Source organism: Poecilia mexicana, unplaced genomic scaffold, assembly GCF_051168715.1.
Source record: "Poecilia mexicana isolate PSO_F unplaced genomic scaffold, ASM5116871v1 scaffold_12, whole genome shotgun sequence".
Taxonomy (NCBI): Eukaryota; Metazoa; Chordata; class Actinopteri; order Cyprinodontiformes; family Poeciliidae; genus Poecilia; species Poecilia mexicana.
The window spans coordinates 19,065,729-19,091,991 of NW_028263381.1; the positions used below are offsets into that span (position 1 = coordinate 19,065,729).

The 26,263-nt window shown below is 38.4% G+C and overlaps 1 protein-coding gene across 1 annotated transcript; it reads left to right on the forward strand.

Annotated features, from left to right (window-relative positions):
• Window positions 1–2,358: 2,358 nt before the first annotated feature.
• Window positions 2,359–26,263, forward strand: musk (muscle, skeletal, receptor tyrosine kinase). The gene is made up of 17 exons (XM_014993414.2): window positions 2,359–2,722; window positions 4,697–4,823; window positions 5,855–6,006; window positions 6,099–6,226; window positions 6,963–7,104; window positions 7,214–7,338; window positions 9,466–9,625; window positions 10,069–10,075; window positions 12,146–12,433; window positions 12,546–12,739; window positions 13,161–13,184; window positions 13,273–13,361; window positions 17,413–17,587; window positions 18,239–18,425; window positions 18,512–18,706; window positions 20,324–20,472; window positions 22,763–26,263. Exons 1-17 carry the CDS (start codon window positions 2,653–2,655, stop codon window positions 23,461–23,463), a joined length of 2,913 nt encoding a protein of 970 aa, XP_014848900.2. The 5' UTR covers window positions 2,359–2,652; the 3' UTR covers window positions 23,464–26,263.

Here is a 26,263-nt window from a genome sequence, read left to right on the forward strand (position 1 = left end):
CATTTTACTAAGCCATCTATTTGGTACTAAATTCAGCTGTCAGTACTTTATTGTGTTTGCCTGCTTGTAAAAATGTTGCTTGATCTGACAAAACAAGTAGCATAAAACGGGGAAGTAAAGGATGTGAAAACCAAACAGGACAAAGGAGCAGAACCCACTGCTGGCAGAGCTCTTTCCATTTTACAGAGTATCTCTCTCGTCTCCCCTTCTTAAGACACTGCTAGGCTCGCTAAAAGTTCTCCTGTCTGCTCCGACAACGTGTCACTGCAGGAGCCCTCCTAAGGTAAGGATCCTTTAGATTTTTCTTAAAATGAAGACACCAGGCATTACCTATAGTTCAAGATTTCTTTGTGGGTCCAGGGATTTGTCCACGACTTATAGGCTGCTTCTAAGTTCTAGAAGGGACTTTCCAGAACTTGCAAGACACTTTCTTGGAACCTTTAAAAAACATTAAAAGTCTCTCTGCTAGAACTTATCAAGTACTCTTTGCAAACTTATTGGCAAGTTTTCCAGAATGTACCAGGTACATTTTCATAACTGTGCAGTCAACTTGTGCCAAGTTTTAGAAAGAAGTCTTGAAGTTTTAGGAAAGTACCTGGTAAGTTCTATGAAAGCAACCAGTAAGCTCGAGAATGTGATAAGCTGTTACGTCTTGGTATTTCTTAGCTTTTTAATTTATTTTACAACTCTTCTGGTCATTCTTCTTTCCTTCATTCCGCTCTTATTTCCTTCTTTCTCACTGAGTCTTTATGAAATTGGATGAACATTTATGGGTATATAATTATCTCCTTTTTTATTTGGACAGTATTGGAAATAAGTGTCTTTTTATATCTTAAAAGAAAGTCCAGGATAGATCTGACTTGTAACTGAATGCTGAGTCTCCCTTCAACTGATTCATCTGCAAGTGTTTGGCAAGTTTTGGCAAGTAGCTTTTTGGTAATCATCTAGTTGCTGCAAAACACCTGAAGACCTGACAGACACGGGTCATGACAAAGCTTGGACTGTTTGATAAGTTGTATGTACAAAGACCCTGGGCTTCTTGAGGTTACATTCCTCAGCTTGGGTGTTCCTTATATCTCTGCAGTAAAATCAATTTCTCTATCACCTTGTAAGTAGAACAATTGTGCTGAAATCAATCACAGTCCAAGTTCCAAACAAAATCTTTAAAGGATCTTCAGAAGACCTGGAAAAGTCTTTTATTTACAGCACAGCATGTACCATAAAAACTGATCTCTGAGTCACTAAAGACTGTGTTAGAATTTTGTGCAATATACATAAAAACAAAAAGTCTTGGTTTTGTATGTGACTGCTGCTCTATCAGCAGAGGGAGCCAGAGGATCTCCAGATATTTTCATGATTTTTAAAGCCGGAGCGTTTAGAGAAGTAAGCTACTTTGTCACTGTGTGTTTCTATTCCGTTTATTTTAGAATAGATCTTATTTAGTTCCAGCTAAATAACTTATTTAGAGTTTCCCCCCCTTTGTAGGCTTCTTGTAGAAGAACCGAAAAGAGGCTAAGCTATCACTTAGCAGACAGCGTCACCTAGTGGACAATAAAAAGAAGAACAAACAGGTTTACTGTAAGTAGTTTTCACCAAACGGGAGGTATTGCACCAAATAAAAAAAAAAATTAATGACTTTTCTCTGATGTTAGCACGAGTTATTTACTAAACAAATAAATATTGCCCAAATGTGTAAATATTTTTATTATAAATAGATCCTTGTTTAACTGAAAAATATTTATATGCATACCCCTTCTATTTAAACCATTTGTATGGTTTCCACTAGTCAAGACACTATTCTATTCTATTCTATTCTATTCTATTCTATTCTCATCTGCTTTTGAAGTATTGCATGCTGAAACATCAATTCAAGTTATTTTTGCCACTATTCTGACATGTTCATGAAACCACAAATCATAAGTTAATCTTTCCCCCCCCAAAAAACACACTTTAATGATGACTTAAAGACACAAACTTCCTGTTGGAGTACAATAGCTAAGTGCCCTCGATGCTGGATGAGCAGTGAATGAAGTGAAATGCCATTCCTTTCTTAAAATAAAACACAAAGTTCAGGCAGACTGGCAACAGGTGGACACAAAGGCTGTCTCCTGGATTCTGTGTATCCTGGATGTGTGCTTATCAGATTGTTAAGCGGTGAGCTGCATGTGTGAATACATGTTTGTAGGAAAATATCAGTGGTATGGATGCCAAATTGTTTGACAGGAATGATTAGGCACAATTGTGACATGCTTGAATTTATATCCTTCAATAAATGTGTTGTGCTTCTCTTCTGTTGGATTCCTGACAGGGAACAGAAACATCCCAGTGCGATTTGTTCTGAATAAATACAAAGTGTCCTGTCCGTGTTGATGATCACTGCTCATGCTGTGTTAGGAGCCATCCGAGCTCGGAGCATAGCTGCAAAGTCCCAGTGACTGTGCTTAAGCAGCTGCCACTGTCCATCACCCAGTTAAAACACACAGGCGTGCTCACACAGAGTGACAGAGCTGTCCCAGAGAGAGCTCATGGTCGTCCCCGGCACAGAGTGAAGCAACTAGATCATCCTTACCTGCTATGGGACTCTAGCTGTCAGTTTGATATTTTGCTTCCTGAACCACATGTTTTACTCAGTTTAATCATTTTGGAGCCACAATGAAGACTTTGGAGCAAATATTTGCCTTTCACATGATTCTGGTCACCTCGGCTTACAGCACACAGAGAGGTAAGTCAGAAACTCTTGAGTGGTCCCAGTTGCTTGACTGTGTGTTTTTGTCTTCTCCTAAAGATGATGGTGTTCCCTGCAACTGTCCTAAAGATGATGGTGTTCCCTGCAACTGTCCAAAAATATTTGTATAATTACAGTGAACTACAGCGGTAACCTTCATACGCAGCATGAAAAACGAGCTGGTGTCCACAGGCCAACTTAGTGAAAATTTGATTAACTTCGTTTCCTCCCTACAACTTGGGATACCCTGTCTGTAATTTGTGACAGAGGAAATTGTAAAGCCTCAGGTGTGTCACACATTCTAATATGCAGCACTCCAGCTGTACGCAAGGCGACTGCATCACAGCTAACATGCTCAGATCTTCTTGCTGAAGCAGTGAGCGAAGCGCCGGATTACAGACATGTGATATGAGCACCATATCAAATGCTAGCACAAACAGTTCATGAGCCTGCAGGCAGACATGCTTAGAAAGTGTGGAGCTCCTACGCAAGCTGCAGAGAGCAACAGGTGGCCTTTCTGTCCACGGAGAGCCGCAGGAGCTTCTGTACAATAAGTGACATGATGGAGGTTTTGGGATTGCCAGATAACATGGACACTACATAAAAAAAAAAAAAAAATTAAAAAGAGAGTTCATCTAAAGATGGATTGCATATTTGTCTTAGAAATAAAAACAACCTGTTTTAAATTACTATTCACATGAATACAAACAACATTAGTCATAGAAAAGGCATTAAATAAATGGCATCATATCTTGCACCATAATTTTTTCAGCACCTTTTGGTAAAATTGTCCAAAAAGATTGAAATGATGATATCCTTCATAGGTTATTATTTAAAAAAAACAACTAAAAAACTACACAGTGGAAATTTACCTATTTAACGCTTATTATTTGCAGATTGACCTACTTCCTGGCTTTTTCTGTGGAGTGTAACTCCAAATTATTCACGGAAAACCTGCCTTTTCGCGGATTTCTTTCTTTTTTTTGGTAGTACATATTTAGAATATTCAAAATAAAATGCAGCTTGAGAAGCTGAGATTAGTAGGAATCTTTAAAGCCAACATTTCAGCTCATTAAAGAATCTTTGGTGCTAACTTTTTTTAGCACCAAGTAGTCGAGCAGCACCTCAAACCCTCAAGGTGAGAGATGAATTTGTTCACTTGAATCATTTAGAAATCTATATTTCAAAAGAGAGAAAACAATGTTCTTTATACTCTTATCCTTTTCTCTCGTTTTCTTGTTGCTGCTGCTCCCAGTGCACTTCCTCTCTTGTTTTCTGAACTGTTAGTGTATTAGATCTTTCTAAGTTGAAAGGAAATCCGAACGTGTCTGATCTGAGGCCAACTGTAAACACTTACTATTACCTCCTGAAGACCATTGTCTTCAAGCGATCATTTTCTAAGAGGCTTCCTGCTGCTTCATACTTCATGTAATAGAGATTTACAAAAAGATCAAACGTTTCTGGTTTTGGTTTAGTGAGAAAAAAAGATGCATAAGGTACAATGGTTATTCTTCATTAAATAAAAGAAAAAATTTCACATTATTTTAGTTTGAAAAAGGCAGTGTGACAACAGAATGTAGCGTATAGACTGCTCATAATGGATGGACTCGACGCATGGCTTTTCATCTTCTGATTACGCATTTAAAATATACCTGATGTCTACTTGAAATTCCACCGTGGTGGCATATTATCCCACTAATGCATGATTGATGCATATCCCACACATATCAGTGATTTTGAGCACTTTACTGCCATGTGGGATTATCATCTGTGATAGGTGATAGATGATTAGGTTAAAAATGACACATTAAAACAGACTAAGCAAAAAATACCAAATAAAACATTGTCAGTCCATGGTAAAGAAGCAACTTATTTCAGCGGCTTCAACAAATGTGTGAATCTCCTTTGTTCTAATGTATTTAGATTGTTGTGTGACAGAATGCTTTCTATATGTTTTTTTTTATTGCCCAGCACCTCATATCATCACTGTGCTAGAAACAGTGGATGTTCTTCTTGATCAAAATGCCACCTTCATCTGTGAGGTGGAGTCAAGTCCCAGTGCTTCTATTACATGGACCAAAAATAATCAGCCAATCATGTAAGTTTACTGTTTCTTGATCATTCTAGACATTCCCTTCTAAAAGTAACCACATTTTGACCGTGACATTACATGCTTAGTTAAAAAAAATGAAAGAAGTTACTAGTTCGTATTGATCATTTACAGGAAAGCAATAAAACGTTACAATATAAAAATCCAAAATCTCAACTGTATATCCCAGGTGTTGTTCTGCAGGCTGGAGTGAAAAGTGAATACATTCCAGTTGTTTTACACAGATGTGACCCATATTTTTTAATGACAGCGTGAACAGCACAAGTCTATTTTTTATTTTTTACTTTTTCCAATAAAACCCAGGCCAGGATATTTTGACTTCATTAATAACTACATGCTGTTGCTTTTGGATTTGCACGTTTCAGCTGCATCTCATTATTTACAGTCTGTGCAGAACGGTTGTGCTTCAAGCTAATCAAATCGAGATGCTGCATCTTATTACTAGAGTTGGTTTCCTCCAAAATAAATTGTACCACGGCAGAATGTAAGAACATTACAGCAGACGGCATTAACAGAGCTAGTCATTATTGTGTCAGCTTGCATTTGGACAAGCGTGCTGACATCCATATTAACTTGTACAAACACAAAATGCTGCATGAGATTCCACATGTTCTCCTGCACAGATGCAGGTCACCGAAGGGCCACAGACTTTTCACATTGGAGTCTGATGTTGGTCGCATTAAAATTATAGCGTGAACAATCGTATGAAAAAATGGGATTTTAGCATAACATTGCACCAGAGATTTAAGACCTGAAATATGAACGTAGGCCTCTACTACTTTTAATTTAGGAGAATTAAAGAATTAGTGAAAGGCCACAGATGCTTAGCTATATCATAAAAATGTAATCTCGGATTCTAGGTTTAAAGTTTTTAATGTGACTATGTGTTAAAGTAAGACTCACACAGATGCAACCTGTTCTTTTGTGACGGTCTGTAAAATGTAAAAGTAGAAAATTCACGAGTTGTAACAACATCTAAATTGGTTACTTCATCACCACACTCCTTTTTGCTCTATCAGGTACTTTGACAACCGATACCTTACCAAGGAGCAGGGCCAGATGTTGACCATCCCTCATGTGAAAGAGTCAGACAGCGGAGAGTACTGCTGCATTGCCAGCAACGGCATCGGAGAAGCCGCAAAGAGCTGCGGAGCTCTCCAGCTGAAGATGAGTGAGCTTTATTCTAAAAGTTTATAGTTTAGGAATAAAGACTATAAATAAAAACTTTGTGAACCCTAAAATAGTGTGTCTTCCCTAAACCAGAGCCCCAGATCAAGCGTCAACCTACCAACGTAACTTTACTGGTCGAATCTAAAGCAGTGCTGCCCTGTGTTACCCTGGGGAATCCCAAACCAGATGTCACCTGGCTCAAGGATGATGAGCTTATCAAGGTAAGCATCTTTGACTTTATCTGTGGATGATGGGCCAGTGTGTCTTTCAGCAATGAAGTGAAGAATTGTTGCAAAGGGAGAAATTATGTGAAGAGCTAGCAACATAGTTTTCACCTATTAATTTGTCATATTTTGCTTGACTTTGCTTGGCCAGTGACACATTACATTATGACCACCTGATCGATAGGATGATGCTTCTACTGCTAAAACAGCCCAAAACTGAAGAAACATGGACTCCTCCTCTAGAAATCTTCAGGGTCTTGCACCAAGATGTTAGCAGCAGATCTTATAAATGCTGTGAGGTGTGAGATGTCGACAGATCGGACTTGTTGGTTGATGTGGATCCCAAAGATGCTCAAATAAATTGGGGTCAGAGAAACCGCAAGTTTGTTGTTACTCTCAAATGCTCAGTCGTGCTCGCTGTTTTGCAGTTTAATCGTAAAAAAGACCACAAGCAAGACTGCTTTTACCATGACTGCTTTACTATGCAGCCGATATGCTTGTTAAACTTTTTGCTTCACATTTATTTTCTCATACTAATACATCAACTTTGACAGCAAAGTCCTTGCTCTCTAATACATCTCACCCTCTCACAGGGCTTATAATAAAATAAGCTTTTGCCTTCACTTAACTTTTGAAAGGTTTATAATGTTATTCCTGACTCATATATGATCTTGGAATACTGAAAAGTTTAAACAGACTTTTTACAAACAGACTTTGAACAAATTTCTTCCAGATCAGCGACCGTGTCACCATTCTTGATTATGGGGCACTAAAAATTCATAGGATCCAAACGGAGGATGCTGGGATGTACCGCTGTGTGGCAAAGAACAGCTTTGGTTTGGCCTTTTCAAAACCTGTCACCATTGAAGTACAAAGTACGATGTTTGCTTTTTATGCTTGCATGGTTAAACTTGCTTCAAGTTAAGACTTGTTTCTATTGTTATGCTTAAATGGATCTAGCACCCTGTTTGTGTATCTGCTCAGCTCCAGCACGACTCCTGCGATTTCCAAAAGAGAAGAGAGCAGATTATGGTAGCCAGATAACCCTGGAGTGCAATGCCACTGGAAATCCTATTCCCACCATCACCTGGCTGGAAAACGGGAATACTGTGAGTGGTTGGATTTAATTTACTGTGCATATGCATGTAAACTTGAACACATTTAAAATGAATTCTTCTGATTTTCATTTTTTTGGTAAAATTCATTTCTTTTGTCTGCATAATTATGTAATTGTCCTTTTACAACGGCAGACAATAAATTGAGGAGCATCTGTGTTATTATTACTTTAAGTAATGATGCCGAAACATATTTACACATCTAGTAAAATATATAGATTTTTTTTTTAATCTATTTGCTGTTATTTTGTATTTAAATAATTTTGAATGTAAGGTGATTTTTGCCACTCAATGACATTTAATTAAATAAGACAGATGCTTCAGAGCTTCTATGTGGAGCTTCTATATGTGGTTAAACGAATGATTTAAATTGTATTTTTAAAAAATATTATTAACAAGACGTATATTTTCAGTAATGGTATTGTAGTTAAAATATGGACTGCGTAAATAACTTTGTTGACCTCCATACTATTTGCTGTTGGGAGGGGATTGATGCTCTTGTCATGGTGCTGCTGTTGCAAAACTTTTATAAAATCTCACAATCACCGAAAACCTTAGTAGGGTTTTGCAAAAGCACATTTTATTTTTGTTTTCCTGTCTTCTAGTGTTGGTTTTAGGTCACAGTAAGCTTCTGGTTCTCCGCAATGAGGAAACCACATTTCTCCTGAAGGGCTTATGATCTCAAGAAAAATAAAAAATCTTATGATATATAGATGTTCATTTAAAAAAGGTAGTAAATTTCAGTGACCCTAAGGCCAAACTACTTCAGCAAAGTATTTCCACAGCATAACAATCGGATCCTCTAAGTACAGTAGCAGTGCTTCTTTAACATGCCAGAGGAAAGAGTTGTTAACACAGGCAGTGGCAGTTTCTCACATGGCCCATAACGCTCACTCCTGGCTGACGGGAGGAGTCGCCTATGACTTGTACCCAAAACATCTACTCTTTGAAGACGAACTCTGGTGGCAAATACATTCTAATCCTTTTTCATGTTACACAGGTAGCACATTTTATGAGGGATATTAATTGTATTTATTGGGCCGATCATTGGCGTGAAGTGGGTAAATCTGCAGTAGGCATTCATTAAAATACAAATTGAGATTCATGCAACCTGTAATATGTTCTGGCATTTATATTTTTTCTTTTGAAGGTGCAGAAAAAAGGGGCTCACTTATTTGTGTCAGAACTAAAACAGAACGAGCAGCTGTGAGGTTGTAGAAACGCAGATGTTGAATCCCTTACCCTTTAATAACTAACAGAAATTACACTTTCATTTGTTGCTTTTGATATCTGCGTTTTGCACTTGCATTCACACAGATTCAGCAGTTAGAGGGCTTTCAGGCGGGCCGTGGGATCAGGGATATAAACAGCGGCGAGTTCTCATCATGGCGACAAAAGTTTAAAGAGATTGCATCGCAGTTATCTAATAATACCCGCAATTATCAGGTTAGATAATAATGTTGGTCTTATTAAATGAGAGAGCAATGTGAGAATTTTGTTTCATGATTGGCTCAAAGTGTTTCAAAGTAAACTCTAGAATCAAAGCCTAAGAAATCTCTCTAAGTTTTTGACTATAACTAATGCAGAATGTTAAATAGGTCATATTTTTAACAAGGACACAAGACTTTCCTCATGCAAACCATTAAGGGAATGACTTACATCACATACCGTCCGGGTCTTTTATAGTCCAGGGTGTTACAACATGATTATAAGCCCATAATAGTTGTAAATACTAGGTCTGTGTGTGCGCGTGCTGATTAAAATGACTTTGGGAGGTGATTTTTTGGCAGCTTGTTAAGGCCGTTAATGTCAACGAGGCGGGTCCCAAAACAGACAGTGTGAAAAGCGACTTCAAACATAGACACAGCCACATGTCGGCAGCTAGCCTAGCCTCATTTGTTCACACGTTCCCGCATTGCAGATCATTGCATACGTCATCTTTTATATGAAGATGGGAACCCACTTACATACTCATGCTTTGATTTTTTTTAAAAATCACTTCAAAATGCTGTTCACATGAATTACTAAAAACTGAAAAGAACCAGATTTATGACTTGATGTAGACTTCTTATCTGATCTGTGTCCAGTACACCTTTCTCTCGTCTGTGATTTTCTTTCCAGGTGTCCGGTGCCTCTGTGGAGGAGACTCTGGTGGGAAATGTAATCCTCTCCGTCCTTAAAGTAACGGTGACTAAGTCGGCATTATACACATGTGTGGCCTCCAACAGACACAGCGGTGGAGCGAACAATGTTAAAAAAAGTGCCAGAGTCACTGTTATAGGTAATGTAGAGAAAATAGTTTTCATCGCCATCAAACTCTCATAAAAAAAAGACTTAAAGAAGTGTTTTTATTAGTTCGAAGTTTGAACTGTTTTATTGATGAGTGGTTGTTGTGACCAGCTGCTTATTTGTGTTGTTCTAGCTGCCAGATGGTCGTGCTTTATGTTGCTTCAGCTGTTTCTTGCTTTAAAACACACCCTGCTCACAGTCGTCCTCAAATGACAGTGACCACACCTGCATACACACTCCGCTTCCACCTGGTTGTCCTTCAGTCCCCTCACAGATTACCACGACTTGAAGAGAAAAGCACCATGGCTGCTCTTGGCTCTCCCAGACTGAAACATACGAATCAACTTTGTCTTCTCCATTTGTCTTGTGTCTTTGTTCTCGCTGTTCAACTTGGGTTCATTCAACTGGTGTCCTCTGGATACTGCCTCTTTATAGACTGGAGGTAAGAAAGATGCCTTTTTTCTTTTTTTATCTTTCAGTTTATGGTCTTTTCTTAATGTGTTGAATGTTTTTTTGTGCACAGCCTTGTATATGTGCCCAGGTAGAGATGTTTAATAAGCTTTTTAAAAGACTTTATATGTTATTTTTGGACTGAACATTAAAAAAACAACCTTTAATTTTGTGGACAACACATTACAACTTAGTAACTTTTCACTTTTTGCTGAACTTAAGTATTTCTACCCCACGTTTAGATGACTAAATGCATCGAGCTGCACCTGGGTGATTTGCTGATCTGCTGCTTTTCTTAATATGCAATTGAACAAATGCACCTAGTAAAGTGGCCAGTGTGTGTCCTAATTTAAGTCTGAGAGTTGAGGTGTAAGTCGGAAAAAAAAGGTTGATTTTGGTTCTGAGGAACAATGAGAACACATTTTAAATTCACTCGTGCAGCACAACTGATTTTTAAGACCATCTGGTGTTTTAAATAGTTCGTGATGCCATGCATCACAGATCCAGTAACTACTGAAGAGTGTGAGTAAGGTGCTTTTGTACATATTTAGTTCATATTTAGTCCTCGTCTTATGTTACAGCCAATTTTAAGATCAGTTGGCATTCTAGTTATAGCTCAGGTAAATTTGATCAAATTCCACCAAACTCATTTAAAGTCTTCGTCTAGACTTGCCTGTCACTGTTGCAGTTGTTTTCAAACTTTTAATGATTCCTTTGACTAAGTATGTGAAAGGTTGAGTAAGTAATTTGGGTCATGTTGCTATTTTCTAACTTATTAAGATCAACAAGCCATGCAAGCGAGATCATCCTCACTTGGACCATGTGTTCTCTTTTCTTTCCCATTTTGAACAGTGGGTAGCCGTTTCTTCACTCACATATTTTAAGACCTTTTATACGTTTTTCCAGAAGGGGTCAGTAAATGTTGAGGGAACAGTAAATTATTTTTATTGTTAGATTATTTTTAGAGTTTGTTCATTCTTAAATTGGGATTTCCACCACACTGCTTTTTTTTTTACTGTGCCAAACAGTCTTTACTTTACTTTATGAACCCCCATGCCAAACTTTTAACTTTTTGGAGTTTAAATACGTTACTATGGAGACAATCGTAGCTGCATTAACACGCATAAAAAAGTCACAGACTTAGTAGGTAGGAAAAAAAATGCATTAGAAAGTGACTGCTTGAAGACAAAAAATGGATATGACTGCAGGCCATAGACAGGGTAAACTGTATCGCCACATCTGGACATAGAAATTGAAGATCAAAAAGGAAAAAAAAAAAAAAAACGAGGATAAATGGACTTTGATTTTAACTTTGCACAATCATCAATCTGGAACTTGTGAATGCCGTAAAACAGAACGACAACAAAAAGCCTGGGTCTGAAAAGAAGCCATTAGCTCTACATGTAGGCGTTTAGAGGAGTCAAAATGACAAACAGGGATGAACGTGTTTCCATGCCTGAAGGCTTGACAGGCAACGGAGAAGTAATAGCAAACATCAAACTAGGAGAAAAACAGGAATAGAGGGAGTCTGGCACACAGACAGGTTTTTACATAAAATGTGACAGATGTTCATTCACGAGGCAGCGAGGAAGTCCAGCAGACGGCATGCAATCCATGTAAACCTTCCACAGCTTCTCTCATCATCAACATCTGGATCATGTTGAGATATTTCAGGTGAAAAACATCTCATATTTTCACTTACTGTCTACCAAAGCAGTAAAAGAGGGGCTGCCCCAGTTTTTTATTTTTTATTTAAGTTTTTTGTTCATCATTAGGTGAGTCGGAGAATGTAAAAATGTTCTCCTTGTTACATGTTGCCAATAGAAAGCCGTAAGGAGAATGCTACGCTATAAATTGGGACATTAGTACTTGAACAACAATCTGATACAACAAGTCTACCTCTACAAAGTTAAAACAAACACTATTTGTTAAAGTGCAAACTTAAAACCAATGAAATTTTGATGATTATCTTATAACTCATAAACTGTCCAAACACAACAAATAACAGAGAAAGAGACACAAGAGGCCAAGTATTTGTTCACACACTCTCTCTCTCCAACAGACATCATCAGCAACAACAGATACCAGGCAGTCATAAGGGCATCACAGGCTACTGCAGTGCATATCGTGGAGATGCGTGTCGAACAAATCTTCGAGACGACTCTCTGGTTTTCTTCAACTCCTCCCTGTCGGATCCCGAAGCGATGCAGGAATACCTGGTTCAGAGCTGGCTGGCTGAGCTGGAAGGCCTCAGCGGACTGTGCAACCCAGCCGCCCTCTCGCTGCTCTGCCACTCCGCCTTCCCTGACTGCAACCCATCAGGTGGCTCAGCCCCTAAACCAGTCTGCAGGTACTGCGCGGTCTACATTTCCCTTTGGGCTGATTCTGCGTTAGAAGCGGAGAGCAGGAAATACATTTAAGCCATTTAATCATCTAAATTCATGTCTTCACTTTTGGAACAGAGAGCACTGCCTGGCAGTGAAGGAGCTCTATTGCCATAAGGAGTGGTTGACACTGGAGGGGACTGGTTCAGTTCAGGCTGGACTCTTGAGCTCAGTCACTGGGTCCCAAATTTTTACTTCACTGCTACCCAACTGTCAGGCCTTACCAAGTCTGCACACTGACCCACATGGCTGTACATATATCCCCTTTGTAGGTAAGATATGACATCTCAAAACTGTGATGAGTGTTCCTTCGTGACACTTTAGCTCAAGGTATAGTTCATAGTTTTTTCTATATGTAAGTATATTAGTAGTGGTTGTAACTGTGGGTGGATTTACATTTCTCAAAGGCCAGGATGGCATAGGCTGTGAGTTTTAAATATACATTTTAGTATCATCTGCATATAATAGTAATAGACAACACAGCTTAAGCATAGATGTCTTTTTCATAGCGTTTTTGAAAAAATAAAACCCAAAACATTTCAAGCAGATCATTTCCAACATCCTATTCTATTTCTGGTTGTATACCACTTAGTGTCATACCACAATTTAATATAATTGTTTATGTTGTCAAAATGAGTTACCAGTGCTGTTTCCCTTTGACGTTTTATTGTTTTCCCCCCCATTTTATTTCAGATCTCCAAAAAGATCAGATAACAAGTAAGTGTGAAAAGACAAACCAGAAGAGAGAAACTTGACAATAAAACACCCAGTGTCCTAATCCCAGTGTTTTCTTTGTTGTCAACAGCGACATGTTACGATGGCAGAGGTCGCTTCTACCAAGGCCGTGTGAATATCACAAGATCTGGAATACAGTGTCAACCGTGGAACAAACAGGTAAGCAAACATGAACAACTTAGCAAATCTGCTATTACTGCAATTGGCGGCTCTGGTGTTATTATCAATGTGTGCTCATGTTTAAGGTTTTCAGAAAGGCAGAAAGGGTCTAATCAAGGGGTGTGTCCAAATTCAAGGAATGCTTTTAAAGGACACGTTCATTTAATTAATCGTTCAATTAATTTAATGGACTAAACGTGTAATAAAACCACTCAGCCAGACTTCAGGCTTGATTTTTGGCAGCTTAGTTTTAGCAGCCTTATGATTGTTAGGTGACAGGACATACGTAGGGTATGGGTGGTAATAAATTCAAAGGCTAGATCATTCAGTCATTAGCTTCTCATTTTGATGTCTGTGAAGGCCGCGGCCTACATCTACTGGGTCAGTCGGATTGGTCAAAAGAGTTTGGACACACCCAGGGTGACTCCATACAGAGACATGGCTGTTCAGATAAACAAAACAGCAGCATTATGTAATAATTATTCCTTGTGAAATGTTGGACGTATAGTATTTGCCAACAAAGTCTTGTATAAAACTGATATGTACAGTTTCTGTCTATTTTTGAAAAGCTCTTAGCTTCCAACACTTATGGTTTATTTTCACTTTTAACAAACTCACACCGATGTGAAACGTTTTCACTGTGTTCAGTAAATAGTTAATTTCACAGAATCTAACTCCACAAAATCTGAACCAACACTTTAGGAGCATTCCCAGCATCCTTTGCTCTCACAGTTACAAAATGCCTTGGGAGAAAAGGTTGTAAGCTTTCTCAAGATCCACAAAACATGTGTCACTGGACAATCACCCCCTCAGGACATCCGCATCTCTTAAACTGAATCGTTTTGGACCATAGAGCAAACATGCAGTGGTTGAAAAATACATAAAACATTACATGACAAAGTTGTAGCTTAACAGGAATTAAGCTGGTCAGCGACATCTAAGGTAGCTAAATTATATTTTACTTCAGAAAAGCACAAGAATAAAAAACAACTTTCAGCTTGTCCCCTTCCCTTCTTATTTGGGTAACTCTTAAACCTCTCAAAATCCCCAAACCTGCTGGGTGCTTTCACAAGAGCGTGGATAAACTGTTGGGATAATGATATCTGAGATTCCAAGATTACAAAGCCAAAAGATTTTCCCAGATGTTTTGATCAGTTTTATATCAGTTATGCAAGACGTCTACCCAAAAACTGACACGGACACAAAACGCTGACAAGTGCAAGCACGAGTGCGCATGAATAGGTGTGCATGGGTTAAAACACAAACACACACTCTGCTGCCCAAAAGCCTCTTTATGTTTTTTACGGCTTTCCTCACTTATAGGGTCTTTTTGGGTGAGCCGTTACTACTCTCCTGTGCGCTGTTGTGTGTGAGGGAGTGTGTGTTAGTGCCAGGTCAGCAGAGAGGGAGGAGCTTCACATGTCACATCCTGCCTCTGGAAGCAATTAGCTTTCACACGCATATGGTAAACAGACTCCAGGACAACCTCTCTCTCCTACACACACACACGCAGGCATACACACGCACACAACATTATACTTATATACGTTTGCCCAAATGAGGAAACAATTGCTGTCCAATATGACCCAGATGTTGGTGTATTCTCTGTAACCTTTTGTTCACATATTACTCTAATTTTCCTTCCTTTACACACACCTAAAACGTTCTTTTATGTGTAGATTCAACACAAGAGGGACGCAGTGAATTAAAATGAGTCTCTGTTAGTAATACACTCTAAAACTCCGGCTTTTATGAAAGAGTAGCGCTGAAAGTCTCCGTTTGCCAAAGGTCAAACACGGCAAGCCTACAGGACACAGTGATCATAAAGGACCAAAATGTAACTTTTGGGGGAAAGTTTTCAAAATGCCAAGTGTGACGTAAAACCAGAGCAAAACATAGCTTTGATGTGTCACTAAACTGTAAAACTCATTTTGAGCACATAAATGTGACTTGATTAAAATAGGCAGTAATTTATTTTTAATTTAAAATAAATGAATAATCTGCTGTAGACAACTGAAGTCGACAGCAGATCTACAATGATCTGTTTTCTGCTTAAAATGATCTGGGAACACCTCATGCTTTAACGGCGTTTTCGATGAAATGACCCATTTTGTGATTTTAAACGTTTAAGGCTCTCCAGCTTAGGAAAAACTAATTTCATTTATATGATGTGATATTGTAGCGTTAATGAAAACAAAGGCTTTAAAACTTGACTGATGCATATTAACTACAAGCCCTATGTTTTTGGCAAGCACCAAGCTTTCATCTCCTCCTTGTAATCTCATCAGAGGGCTGATTTTTACTGGAATAGTTTTCCAAAGGACATTAATTGATCTGATCATTCCTTAATTGCTATTTTGTGCTCTTTAATTTTACCATATATAAAGTGCTTCATGTAATTGCAAACAGCAAAAAAAGACAAACAAAAGAAAGATCTCATCACTGTTCACCTCTTAACCACTTATTTATTTTCTTGCATGTCAACCTGCCGGAGTAATCAAAGTTTGCAAAACAACACCTGGAGGATATAACTGGGAGATGTGGGGAAATAAAAGCATAATAAAAACAACAGTGCAGCTGGCTCCATGGATGGAGGAATGAATGGATGAATCTTTTGAACTTTATTAAAAAAATAATAGAATTTGAATGAAATGAATAGTTTCATTTCATTTGTTATAACTGAGCAAAGATTAGAATTTTCTCATGCTGAAAAGAAAATACTGGCTTTTTTTTTTTTGCTGGGTGTATGTAAATTGTAAACCAGCATGAACAGATTATGCTCCGATTTCCCACTCTTGCTAATGTGAAACAGAAAATGCCTGCCTCATGCTTGCTCTCCATTTTATATCAGTGATTCAAAATTTCCTTGAGAGGTGAAGAAAACTGTCAGTCCATCAGTTTGTGTGAATGCTACGGTGTGCTGTATGGAAATCTTGTAAGTCATAATCATGTCACCCTTTGTTTTCATTTAGTTTTACATTGTGCGCAAGTCTTTCCATGAATCTATCTTTCATCAAGCCACACATAAACACCATCCAGCGTGCTAATGTTACCGAGGGACAGTTCTTACCCTCCAAAGTAAAATCAAGTCAAAATTGGCTCCTGTTGAGGCATGTGTTTCATGTACAGTGGGATACAATCTTTTTGGCCTGAATCATAAAGTTAAAAACCAGCATGGGGTCGAATCTATGTCACTGTGCAGAAGTGGAAAATCTGACAAATTTCTCCTCATTCTGCCGTTAGATCTAATGAGTCACCCAGACGATTGCTGCACTCAACAAGCCAATAAAACGCAGTGTACGGTCACTAATTGCATCTTCAAAGAGGCTGACGCATTCAGCTGCACATTTCTCCTCTTGCACAAGATGAACAGTTTAAGTGTTTAGAGTTATTCAGCAGATTAAGTTACAGCTATTATGAGGCAATACAAGCTGGCAAATGTGGTGAGATTACACTACTAGCTAAAGTTGTTCATGACATCATGGCGCATGATTAAACTAACCTGAGCAGAAAAAACCTGATAAATCACTGTAGCATCACTTTTTTATTCCTATGAAAAGCCACCTGCTGTGCTCAGTGGAAATCATTTCAATTAAAGTTCACCTTAAGAAAGAGTTTTAAGTTTCCGAAATTGCTACAAGACATCTGGAGTGTAAAGATGGTTAGACGTGGATGTATTCAGAAAACCAAGTCCTATTCTCTACTAGGAGTCACTGCCATATTGGTACTTTGCCTCTACAGTGTAGAGCAAGCCCCCTAGGCCTGTAGAGTCAGACTTTGATGTGACTGTTGCTGTCTGATGGTTATTGCCAGAGGGAACAAACTGCAGGCTCAGTAAAGAAGCTCCCAAAATCCTCAACAGAAAACATTATGCCAAGTGGTTGCTGAGCTATAACTATATTGCACATTAAGCATTTACCCCAGCATTTGCTATTTTCTGAAAAGACAAGGTTGTATAATCTGTATTACACTGAAAAGTTTAGGAATATGTCATTAGTTATATCTTTTTCTACTTACAAAATGTTGTTTTTCTTTTTTATTTTTCCTGTAGGTTCCCCACCAGCACCGCCTATCGGTGGATGTCGTTCCAGAGCTGATGAATTCTAATAACCACTGTAGGAATCCTGGAGGAATCAGTGACAAGCCTTGGTGTTACACCTCAGATCCTAATATACGTTGGGAATACTGCGCAGTGCCTCGGTGTGGGGAAATAATCACAGCACCAGGTTCTTTTGCTTTTAATTGTGATTTACTTAATTAATTGATATTCTAACCTTCTCTTACCCTTCCCTTTAAATCACACCAGGGGCTTCACTGGCACAGAAATATTGCATCATATCTGATTTTCCTGCTCCATCAATAATGTTTTGACCCTAAAATGTTTGAACTCCTATGCTGTCTTAGTGACTGGCGCAAACACATTTCAGGAAATACTGGCTGGCATATGAAACTTATGCTGGGAAACTGTTCCTGATGGGAAAGCGAATTTCATTCACCATTAACTCATGATGAAGAAATGTTGTCTATACGAGTCAACACTGGGAAAATGTAGAAAATACCTTTTACAACAATGGCTGTGACCTTCCTGGAAGGAATTTCAAATTGCCTTCCAGGAATTTGAAATACCTTCAAATTAGTCCAATTTGAAAATTGGACTAATTTCCATGTTGATTATGAAGGACAAAAAAAAAAATCTGCATGGATTTATGTGCAGATATTGTTTCACACATCTGGATTTGTCTGTCATCCCCTTTTTGTTCATCTTAGCATGCCATGATTGAATAGGTAATCTTCACAAGCCTTTGCACATAATTCCGACTTGACGTCCTGCAAAGGGTTTTGAATGACTTTGACTTTCCTTCTACTGTTTTCTCCAGTGAAGAAGCCAGAGCTCACAGCGCCCGATCAGATTCCTCGTCCCCCTCCCACCTCGACGTCATCATCGCCAGCCTACTCCATGTCTGTCATCGTTATTGTCCTAACCTCAATGGGAACCGCTGTCTTCCTCACAATCATCATCCTTGGCTGTCACAGGAGGAGAAAGCAGTGGAGGAACAAAAAGAGGTAAGAAAAAATTAAAGGAAGAGACAAGGAACTTGAAATGTGCTTTTATGTTTTCTGATTTTATTTTATTTTGCCCTCGCTGTCAGAAGAGAGATTGGGACGCCAACACTGAGCGCTCTTCCATCTGAGCTCCTGCTGGATCGACTCCATCCTAATCCCATGTACCAGAGGGTTCCTTTGCTGCTGAACTCAAAGCTGCTGGCCCTCGAGTACCCCCGCAACAATATCCAATATGTCAGGGACATCGGGGAGGGAGCGTTTGGACGTGTTTTTCAGGCCAGGTAGGACAGAATGATCGAAGCAATAAAGACAGCAACATGCGCTTTCTACAATGACAACAACGTAATAAATCAATATTCCAACAGCAGAAAAAGGGTCTATGTAATAATGTTTACATTTCTCACACAGAGGAAAAGAGCGAAGGATTAAGACAGATGAGAGGTTGTCTTAGCTCTGGTCATTTTGAGAACCAAATGCGTCATTCACAAAGTCACAAGGGGAGCTGTTATAGGAGTCACCTCCACTTTACCTTGAACCCAGAGCAGGACACCATAGTCTCACACTTGATCTCCTTCATCAAAACAAACAGCAAACCTGAGTCACAGGGCAGTTTTATTCCTGCAGTATCATAAATCTGTCAGCAACTGATTTGTCAACAATGTTCAAGCTGTACCTGGGTGTATTTAAAACCTGAAATATATTTAGCTGCATTTCTCTTCTTGCAGGGCAGTGGATGCCATCTTCATTACTCCAGAAACTTATTTTTTATTGAAAACTTAGTGAAGCGGAGTGGCTGGAAAACCCTATTATATACAAAATAGAACTAGAAAAAAAAACCCTACCTATGAAGCTCCCACTGGAGTTTCTAAATCCAGTGCTTGAAAGCTACATGTCCTGCAGATTTTAGATGCATCCTGCTCCAACACACCTGAATCAAATGAATGGCTTATTGCAAACTCCTTTTACAAACTCAATGCCTATGCCAGACTTGCTAAAGAGGTAATTCGATCATATGATTCGGCTGTGTTGAAACAAAACAAAACCAAGCACACGTCAGAGCAATTCAAAACCACTGCCAGGAAATGGAAAAGGCCTAAAACGTCTTTAATCGAAAACCACATCCTTTCTCTGAAACTTGATAACTCTAATGTTTCATTATATTAGTTTATTTTTTTTACTTACAGAGTATTGGAGAATCACCTAAACACCCACACTGGAAATCAAATAGAGTGGGCAGAGTGTGCACAACATGTACACTGGGCCAAGAGCCTAAAACGGATGTTTTCAGTGTTGGTGATTGTATGAATCACAGCAAATGTGTTTCCAATTCTGTAATTTACCCATAGGAAGATTTTGCCAAGTGGTGCAATTACCTTTATTCTTTGGAACAATTTTTCTTCTTTTCTTGTCTGATCTGGATTCATAAATCAGATGGAAGAGCAAACCTGGTGATCAGGTCTATTAGAAACGAGCAATGAGCAGGTCAGTCTGATGATTTGATCAACTGGTCAACTGGTGAAATCAGGTATGAGAAATACAGTTAATTCAAATAGGGGAGCATCTTGAATCATTGCAATACATTCAATTAAATGTATGATTTTAGCACTCACAAATATTTATTTTAAGCACATTAAAAGAAGGTGAAAATGTGTGGTTATTAAACGAGGGAGTCGTACGGACGGATGAACTGATGAAGCAGTGAATTAGGCTTTTTCAAGCTAATTTGTAGAGTAGTGTATGTGCCTAGAGCAGATTTTGCAACTATGAAAATGCTAAAACAGAACATGCAAAATGGGTATAGGTTAGGTAATTTATTTTGTAGAAACAGAAAACACTAAATTCTGCAGCAATCTGTGAGAATCATTAATGAATGTTGTAATGCATTATAATACTTGCAGAGCGCCGGGCCTCCTGCCCACAGAGCCTTTCACCATGGTGGCTGTGAAGATGCTGAAAGAGGAAGCCTCAGCCGACATGCAGAACGACTTCCAGAGGGAGGCGGCGCTCATGGCCGAATTCGACCATCCAAACATCGTTCGACTCTTGGGTGAGTAGGTCTGTGTGGAAAATGGTGAGATGGGAAGAGCGTGTTCCAGACGGACTGCGGTCACAGCTGGAATTTACATTGGATATCTGTTAAAGCAGCGGGTATGCTTCGAGTAAAAACACGGCACAAAATACAAAAACAACGAAACGGAGAAGCAGAAACAGTTGGACAGAGAAGAGACAGAAAGAATGGAGCAAATAAAAGAACAAGTACAAGGTCAGGGAACATGACAAGTTAAACAAAAATACTTACATTTCTGTACACACGGCTACTGTGTGTTCAGGAAAAATGATTTTTATGTTATGAGGACTAGTACTTTTCTCAAATGAATTGAATTAGAACTGAAAAATGTGGCTAGTTATACCACACAAAAGTGCCAAAACACCGAGACAGTCCTGTACTTTCTAACTGGCTTAAGAACAGACTTGAAACCATTATATACAAGAAAAAATATTTGATACCAATGCAAATTCAAATTTGAATTTGAATACTAACCAGGCAGTAATATAAACCATATCCCTATTTTTTATTTTTTTTTATTTTTTATATTTGATACCGTCTAAAAGATTAGAAACACTTGAAAGTGGTTTAGTTTCCAGCGTCCTCTCAGATACAGTGATTCGTTTGAATTAAGTCACTTTTTCCACATTGTTAGCACTTCGGCATAAATGCACTTCAGACAGCTGCTTCGTGTTTGCCATGAAGCAGCTCGACAACTGATGTGCTTTTATTGACCTGTGTAAAACAAATGGCCTCCATTAAGCATTATCTCCACTAATTCAGTCTATCTTATCTAAGGCAAACAGCTCAAATCCAAACATACTTTCAGGAAGACATTTAGAGGCACAGCATGCTCATTTTGGTACTTGCATAGGATAAACAGAGCCATCGGTCATTGACTGCTCAGAGGTTAGTTCCACGGTTCCTCTGGTTGTGAAATATTTTTAAAACAACATTCACTCGCCCCCCCCCATGTCAGAGACCTGCGGTGTCTGATGTGTTCTTTTGCTTCAGCTTTGACTGATTGATGTTCAATAGGTCTCCTGTAGATTAAGCAAGAAATTAGAATCCTGGATGACTAGATTATTTCCTTAACCTCTAGCTACCCTCAAGGCTAATAATACACAGCAACTGTTGTGTAAAAATACGTCTCCATAAGACGAACGACTCAAATTTAGAGAGACGGCATATGATGGCATCTCTTTGCTTTGATGCATGAAGGAGTGCAGTTTAAGTTTCATATATTTAGCTATGGAGTGAAGCATTTAAGCTACTGACATTCAACCAAGATTACTACTGTCTACTAACATCACCCTCCCTAGCGTAAAAACTTTGCTTTGCCAAAGTGTTCTTACCTTTGGGATATTTTTCTTAGAGCAAGACCTAATTGTCAAAAACAATATTTGTAATTTATTAAAAATAGAAAACAAAGAAATCACATTTACATGAGTATGGTTCTTGGTTTTCTACTTTTAATAAATAAAAAAACAACAACTCCAAAGCTTCCTGTAGTTTATAGTTTTAAAGAGTTTGGTTTATGCGAAGCTTTCTTCAAGCCTGTTTACAATATTGGCTCTGAACTAAAAGTAGGTCTCTGAACAATCAATAAAATGTGATTCTTTCACTTTTCCTGTTGCTCTGTTGACTAGATAACTAGATAATGCAGAGAACTTCATCCATCTTTATCCATGACTCACATCAAACTTGCAACAATTGCCTAAAATAAAAGCAGAAATACTTTTTACACTCACAATTTCATAAACTCAGATTGCATGGTATTGCTCATCTAATCCCGATTCCTCGGTGGATTCCTGACAGATATTATTTTATTCTGAAGGAGTTTGGAATCTCAACAAGAAATGAAAGTAAACCTCTGTGGGTTAAAACAACATTTGAAAGCATTTCAAATAACTTTGCGACCAGCAGGTCATTGAGCCTTTGATTTCAAAAGCAAAAACAGAAACAGAATCAATCATAGATACTCTTGACACAGTTCACTTAAGGCAACAACCGACAAAACTTTATTAGTTTATGGAATATCTTAAGACCAGAGAAAATAGAGCTACAGTTCAAGGCCCTGTTGGGTATTTTCAACCCTCTTTAGGACAAACCTGGTTCAACAGCACAACAGGAAATAAAAGATCAATTGGCATGTTGTCCTTTTAAATACCAGGTTCCAAATACTAAATATAACAAAGTGTTTTTTTTAGGTTAAAAGTTTATTTTGTTGATATTTGGTTCCGCTGTGCTTATTTTGTGATTATAAAGATGTTGTTTGTTCTCTCCTCAGGTGTCTGTGCTGTGGGTAAGCCCATGTGTCTGCTGTTTGAATATATGGCCCAAGGGGACCTCAATGAGTTCCTACGGCGCCGATCTCCGACCCAGTCTGTGCGCACCATCAGCCGGGCCAGCCTATCAGCTCGCAGCTTCTCCTCCGACGGGGAGGCGGCGTCCCTCACCTGTCCCGAGCAACTCTCTGTTTCGAAGCAGATCGCCGCGGGAATGGCCTATCTGTCAGAGCGCAAGTTTGTCCACCGGGACCTGGCGACACGCAACTGCCTGGTTGGAGAAGAAATGATTGTGAAGATTGCAGACTTTGGCCTCTCCAGAAACATCTATTCAGCCGATTACTACAAAGCCAACGAGAACGATGCAATCCCCATCCGCTGGATGCCCCCGGAGTCGATTTTCTACAATCGCTATACAACCGAATCAGATGTGTGGGCCTACGGTGTGGTGCTATGGGAGATCTTCTCCCACGGGATGCAGCCGTATTACGGGATGGGTCATGAGGAGGTCATTTACTACGTGAGGGATGGTCACATCCTTTCCTGTCCTGAGGACTGTCCCCTGGAGCTGTATAATCTGATGCGTCTGTGCTGGAGCACACACCCACCAGACAGGCCGAGCTTTAGCAGCATACACCGGATACTGGAGCGAATGCATCTAAACAGCCTGAGTGCAAATGCAGAGCCTGAAGCTGACTCATAATTTTTTATTTAAGTGATTCTTGCATAAGGGAAAGCATCAAGGAAACTGGGATTGTAGTCAGAATTTCTCACTGAGAACAAGGATAAACGTAACACTTGATAATGTTGACTTTGCTAGTCCTATTTTTGTTCTGGGGGCATCATATCTTTAATCCCTGTCCTGTTTTAATGACAAACTATGTTTTATTCATTCTATTTTGTTTGATGTTTTTTTTTTTTCATTTTTGAGCCTGAAATCATAGATGAACCAGCCTTATATAGGATAAATATTAAAATAAGAAAATGTCTCTCTGCTTGAACCACCTGATTTGAATTAATTGCATATTAGCAGCCAGTTGCACAACTGGGTGTAAAGCTTAAGAGATGGTTCATGACTTTTTTTTTTTTGTTAATGTGTTGTAGTAGTGGGATATCTAAACCTCCCAGGATTGGAGTTATTTCTGAGATAGAGAACAGATACAGGGTTACATTAGAGTACATGTGCACCAGATGTCCACACCCATCTACATTTGTATGTTACAGAGCAGATCACAGACAAAAAGACCAGTCTGATTGGAGGACAATGCAGCAGCATCTGCATGCATTTTTCTGATGACAAAACACAAAACTGCCATTCCTCCCAGTGACAATTTACAGGATAAACTGAGCTACTCCACAGTGGTTTCATAATTTGGAAAACTCCCTCTAATGCTCTGATTAAACGTCGTCAGATTGTGTCTATCTTTATCATTTGTTTCTTTGCCCAGACATTCTACTGCTACAATCTGATATTTGCTCCTGTTGACAAGGTTTTCTTAAGGAGCCATGCTCATAGGCTAAAGTTAGCATATTAGCCAAGCCTTCCTTTCTGATGCGACTCTTATATTTTTCAGCTTGCAACTTATTTCTACATGTGTAAAATCTAATTTTTAAGAAAGGTTTTTCTCTGGATCCTATAACTTGGTGCTTTGATCATTATAAGCTTGAATGACTGATGTTTCAGCGGCTCTCTTCTACACCAAGAGCTACCTGAGGATATCTGAGCACTGTGCAGTGTCAGGAGGGACTCAGACCAGTCAGACTGGGGATGGTAACCCCCATGTGTTACACCAGCAGCATGCGTCTAGTCTCGTTTCATCAAGTACTCCACAGATCATTTGAAAAAGTATTAATAGAAACAACTCTCCAATACTTTCAGATTTATATTTATACTAATGTGATTATCCTCAATTTAGTTAGTCAATTTCGATTAATTATTTTAAAAAAGCTAGGAGGTTATCTGCATTGGATAAAAAAAAAGTCAAGGTTTGAATGCAGCTGAATTAACCTTTTTTTGTTAGTGTTTTTTTTAACAGCTTTTGGGAAATGTATGTTTGTGTTTTTTAAATAATTCTTATCTAATACCATGTCCTTAGTTGTAGTCCCTTGTCATGTATTATAAAGACTTGAATCACAAAAGTATGGCCATTTTTAATAATTTCAACAAGATTTGTTTAAATCTTGTTTTTTTTTTATCAATCTGGTTTTTAACAGGTTTTTTTCCTCTTTGTTCTTAATTTTGAAGCATAAAACAGACTGATGTCATTTAAAAGACAAAGGGCAGTAGGTCGAGAACATAATTTAAAATCATGAAAGAAACTGTTTATTCCACAGTGGCACACAATCACTTTTAATCGACACTGATCGTTAAAGTATATAAGTTTTTATTCCAGTTTGAGGCATTTTTGTGAGGTTTTCTTGTTTTCATTGTTGGTTTTTGATGGTCTTTCAAGTTCGCAAGAACAACAAAATTCAGTGAGTTTTGTTCATAAAATGTCTCAATACTTGTTTAGTGGTTGTTCTGCAAAACCACTTGTCAAGATCCATTAGTTAAGGTTCCTTTAAAATGAGTTGACATAGAATCAGCCAACATTTGTCTGTAGGGGGCAACTGAAATTGTTCTTATGCAGGTTAGATGTTATATTTTCTTTTGAAATTTTTTTTTTAATAAATTCATATCTAACTGATAAGACTTTGTATGTCATATTTTTTTCTTACATACATTGTGGATGAATTGAATAAATTAGAGATTCTCATAATTTAAAAGCAATTATTCTAAATTCTCAGTTCCAAATGCATCAGGAAAACCAACACGCTTAATTTCTTTTTATTTGTGTTGTGCCATTTTTATTTGTTACAATTCATAAACTGTTTTAAGTCTGTTATTTTTATATATTTTTTGATTTCTATGAAATAATATACAGTATATGTGTGTATATCTGTGTGGCCTATGAATAAACAAATATTCCATATATAATTTACTACATTATATTGATACTGACATTTATTTAGCCTTCACTTCTTATTTATACCCCTGGAAAATCGATTTAGGTATAAAATTATAATATAATTTTACCGACAAGCTGTCATGTCCCATCTTGGACAGCCCCGGCCCAAGTCATCAACTCTAATGATTGGTGTGATGTGAGAAGTTGCAGCTCATCAAAGAAAATAATTTAAGATCTAAATAGGAGTAGCCAGCAGTATGAAGACTTTTGAGCTTAACTGAATACATGCAGGTACATCTCAAAAATACAACATTGTGGAAAAAAAGCCCTTTTAGTCATTAAGACATTATTTCAGATGTCCTTGTTTATTAATCCACAGGCCTTCCTTGAAAAAAGCCCAGCATTTTAACATGCGCATGGTGCAGTAATATTTTTCTCCACAAGAGGGATTGTAAGGGCGGCCTTTAGTAATTAAAGTCTGTGCAATTCAATGTCTTTGTAAATTAAATTTCTGTTTGCATAACGAAGCGCAAATAAATGAGATGTCTTGCATAA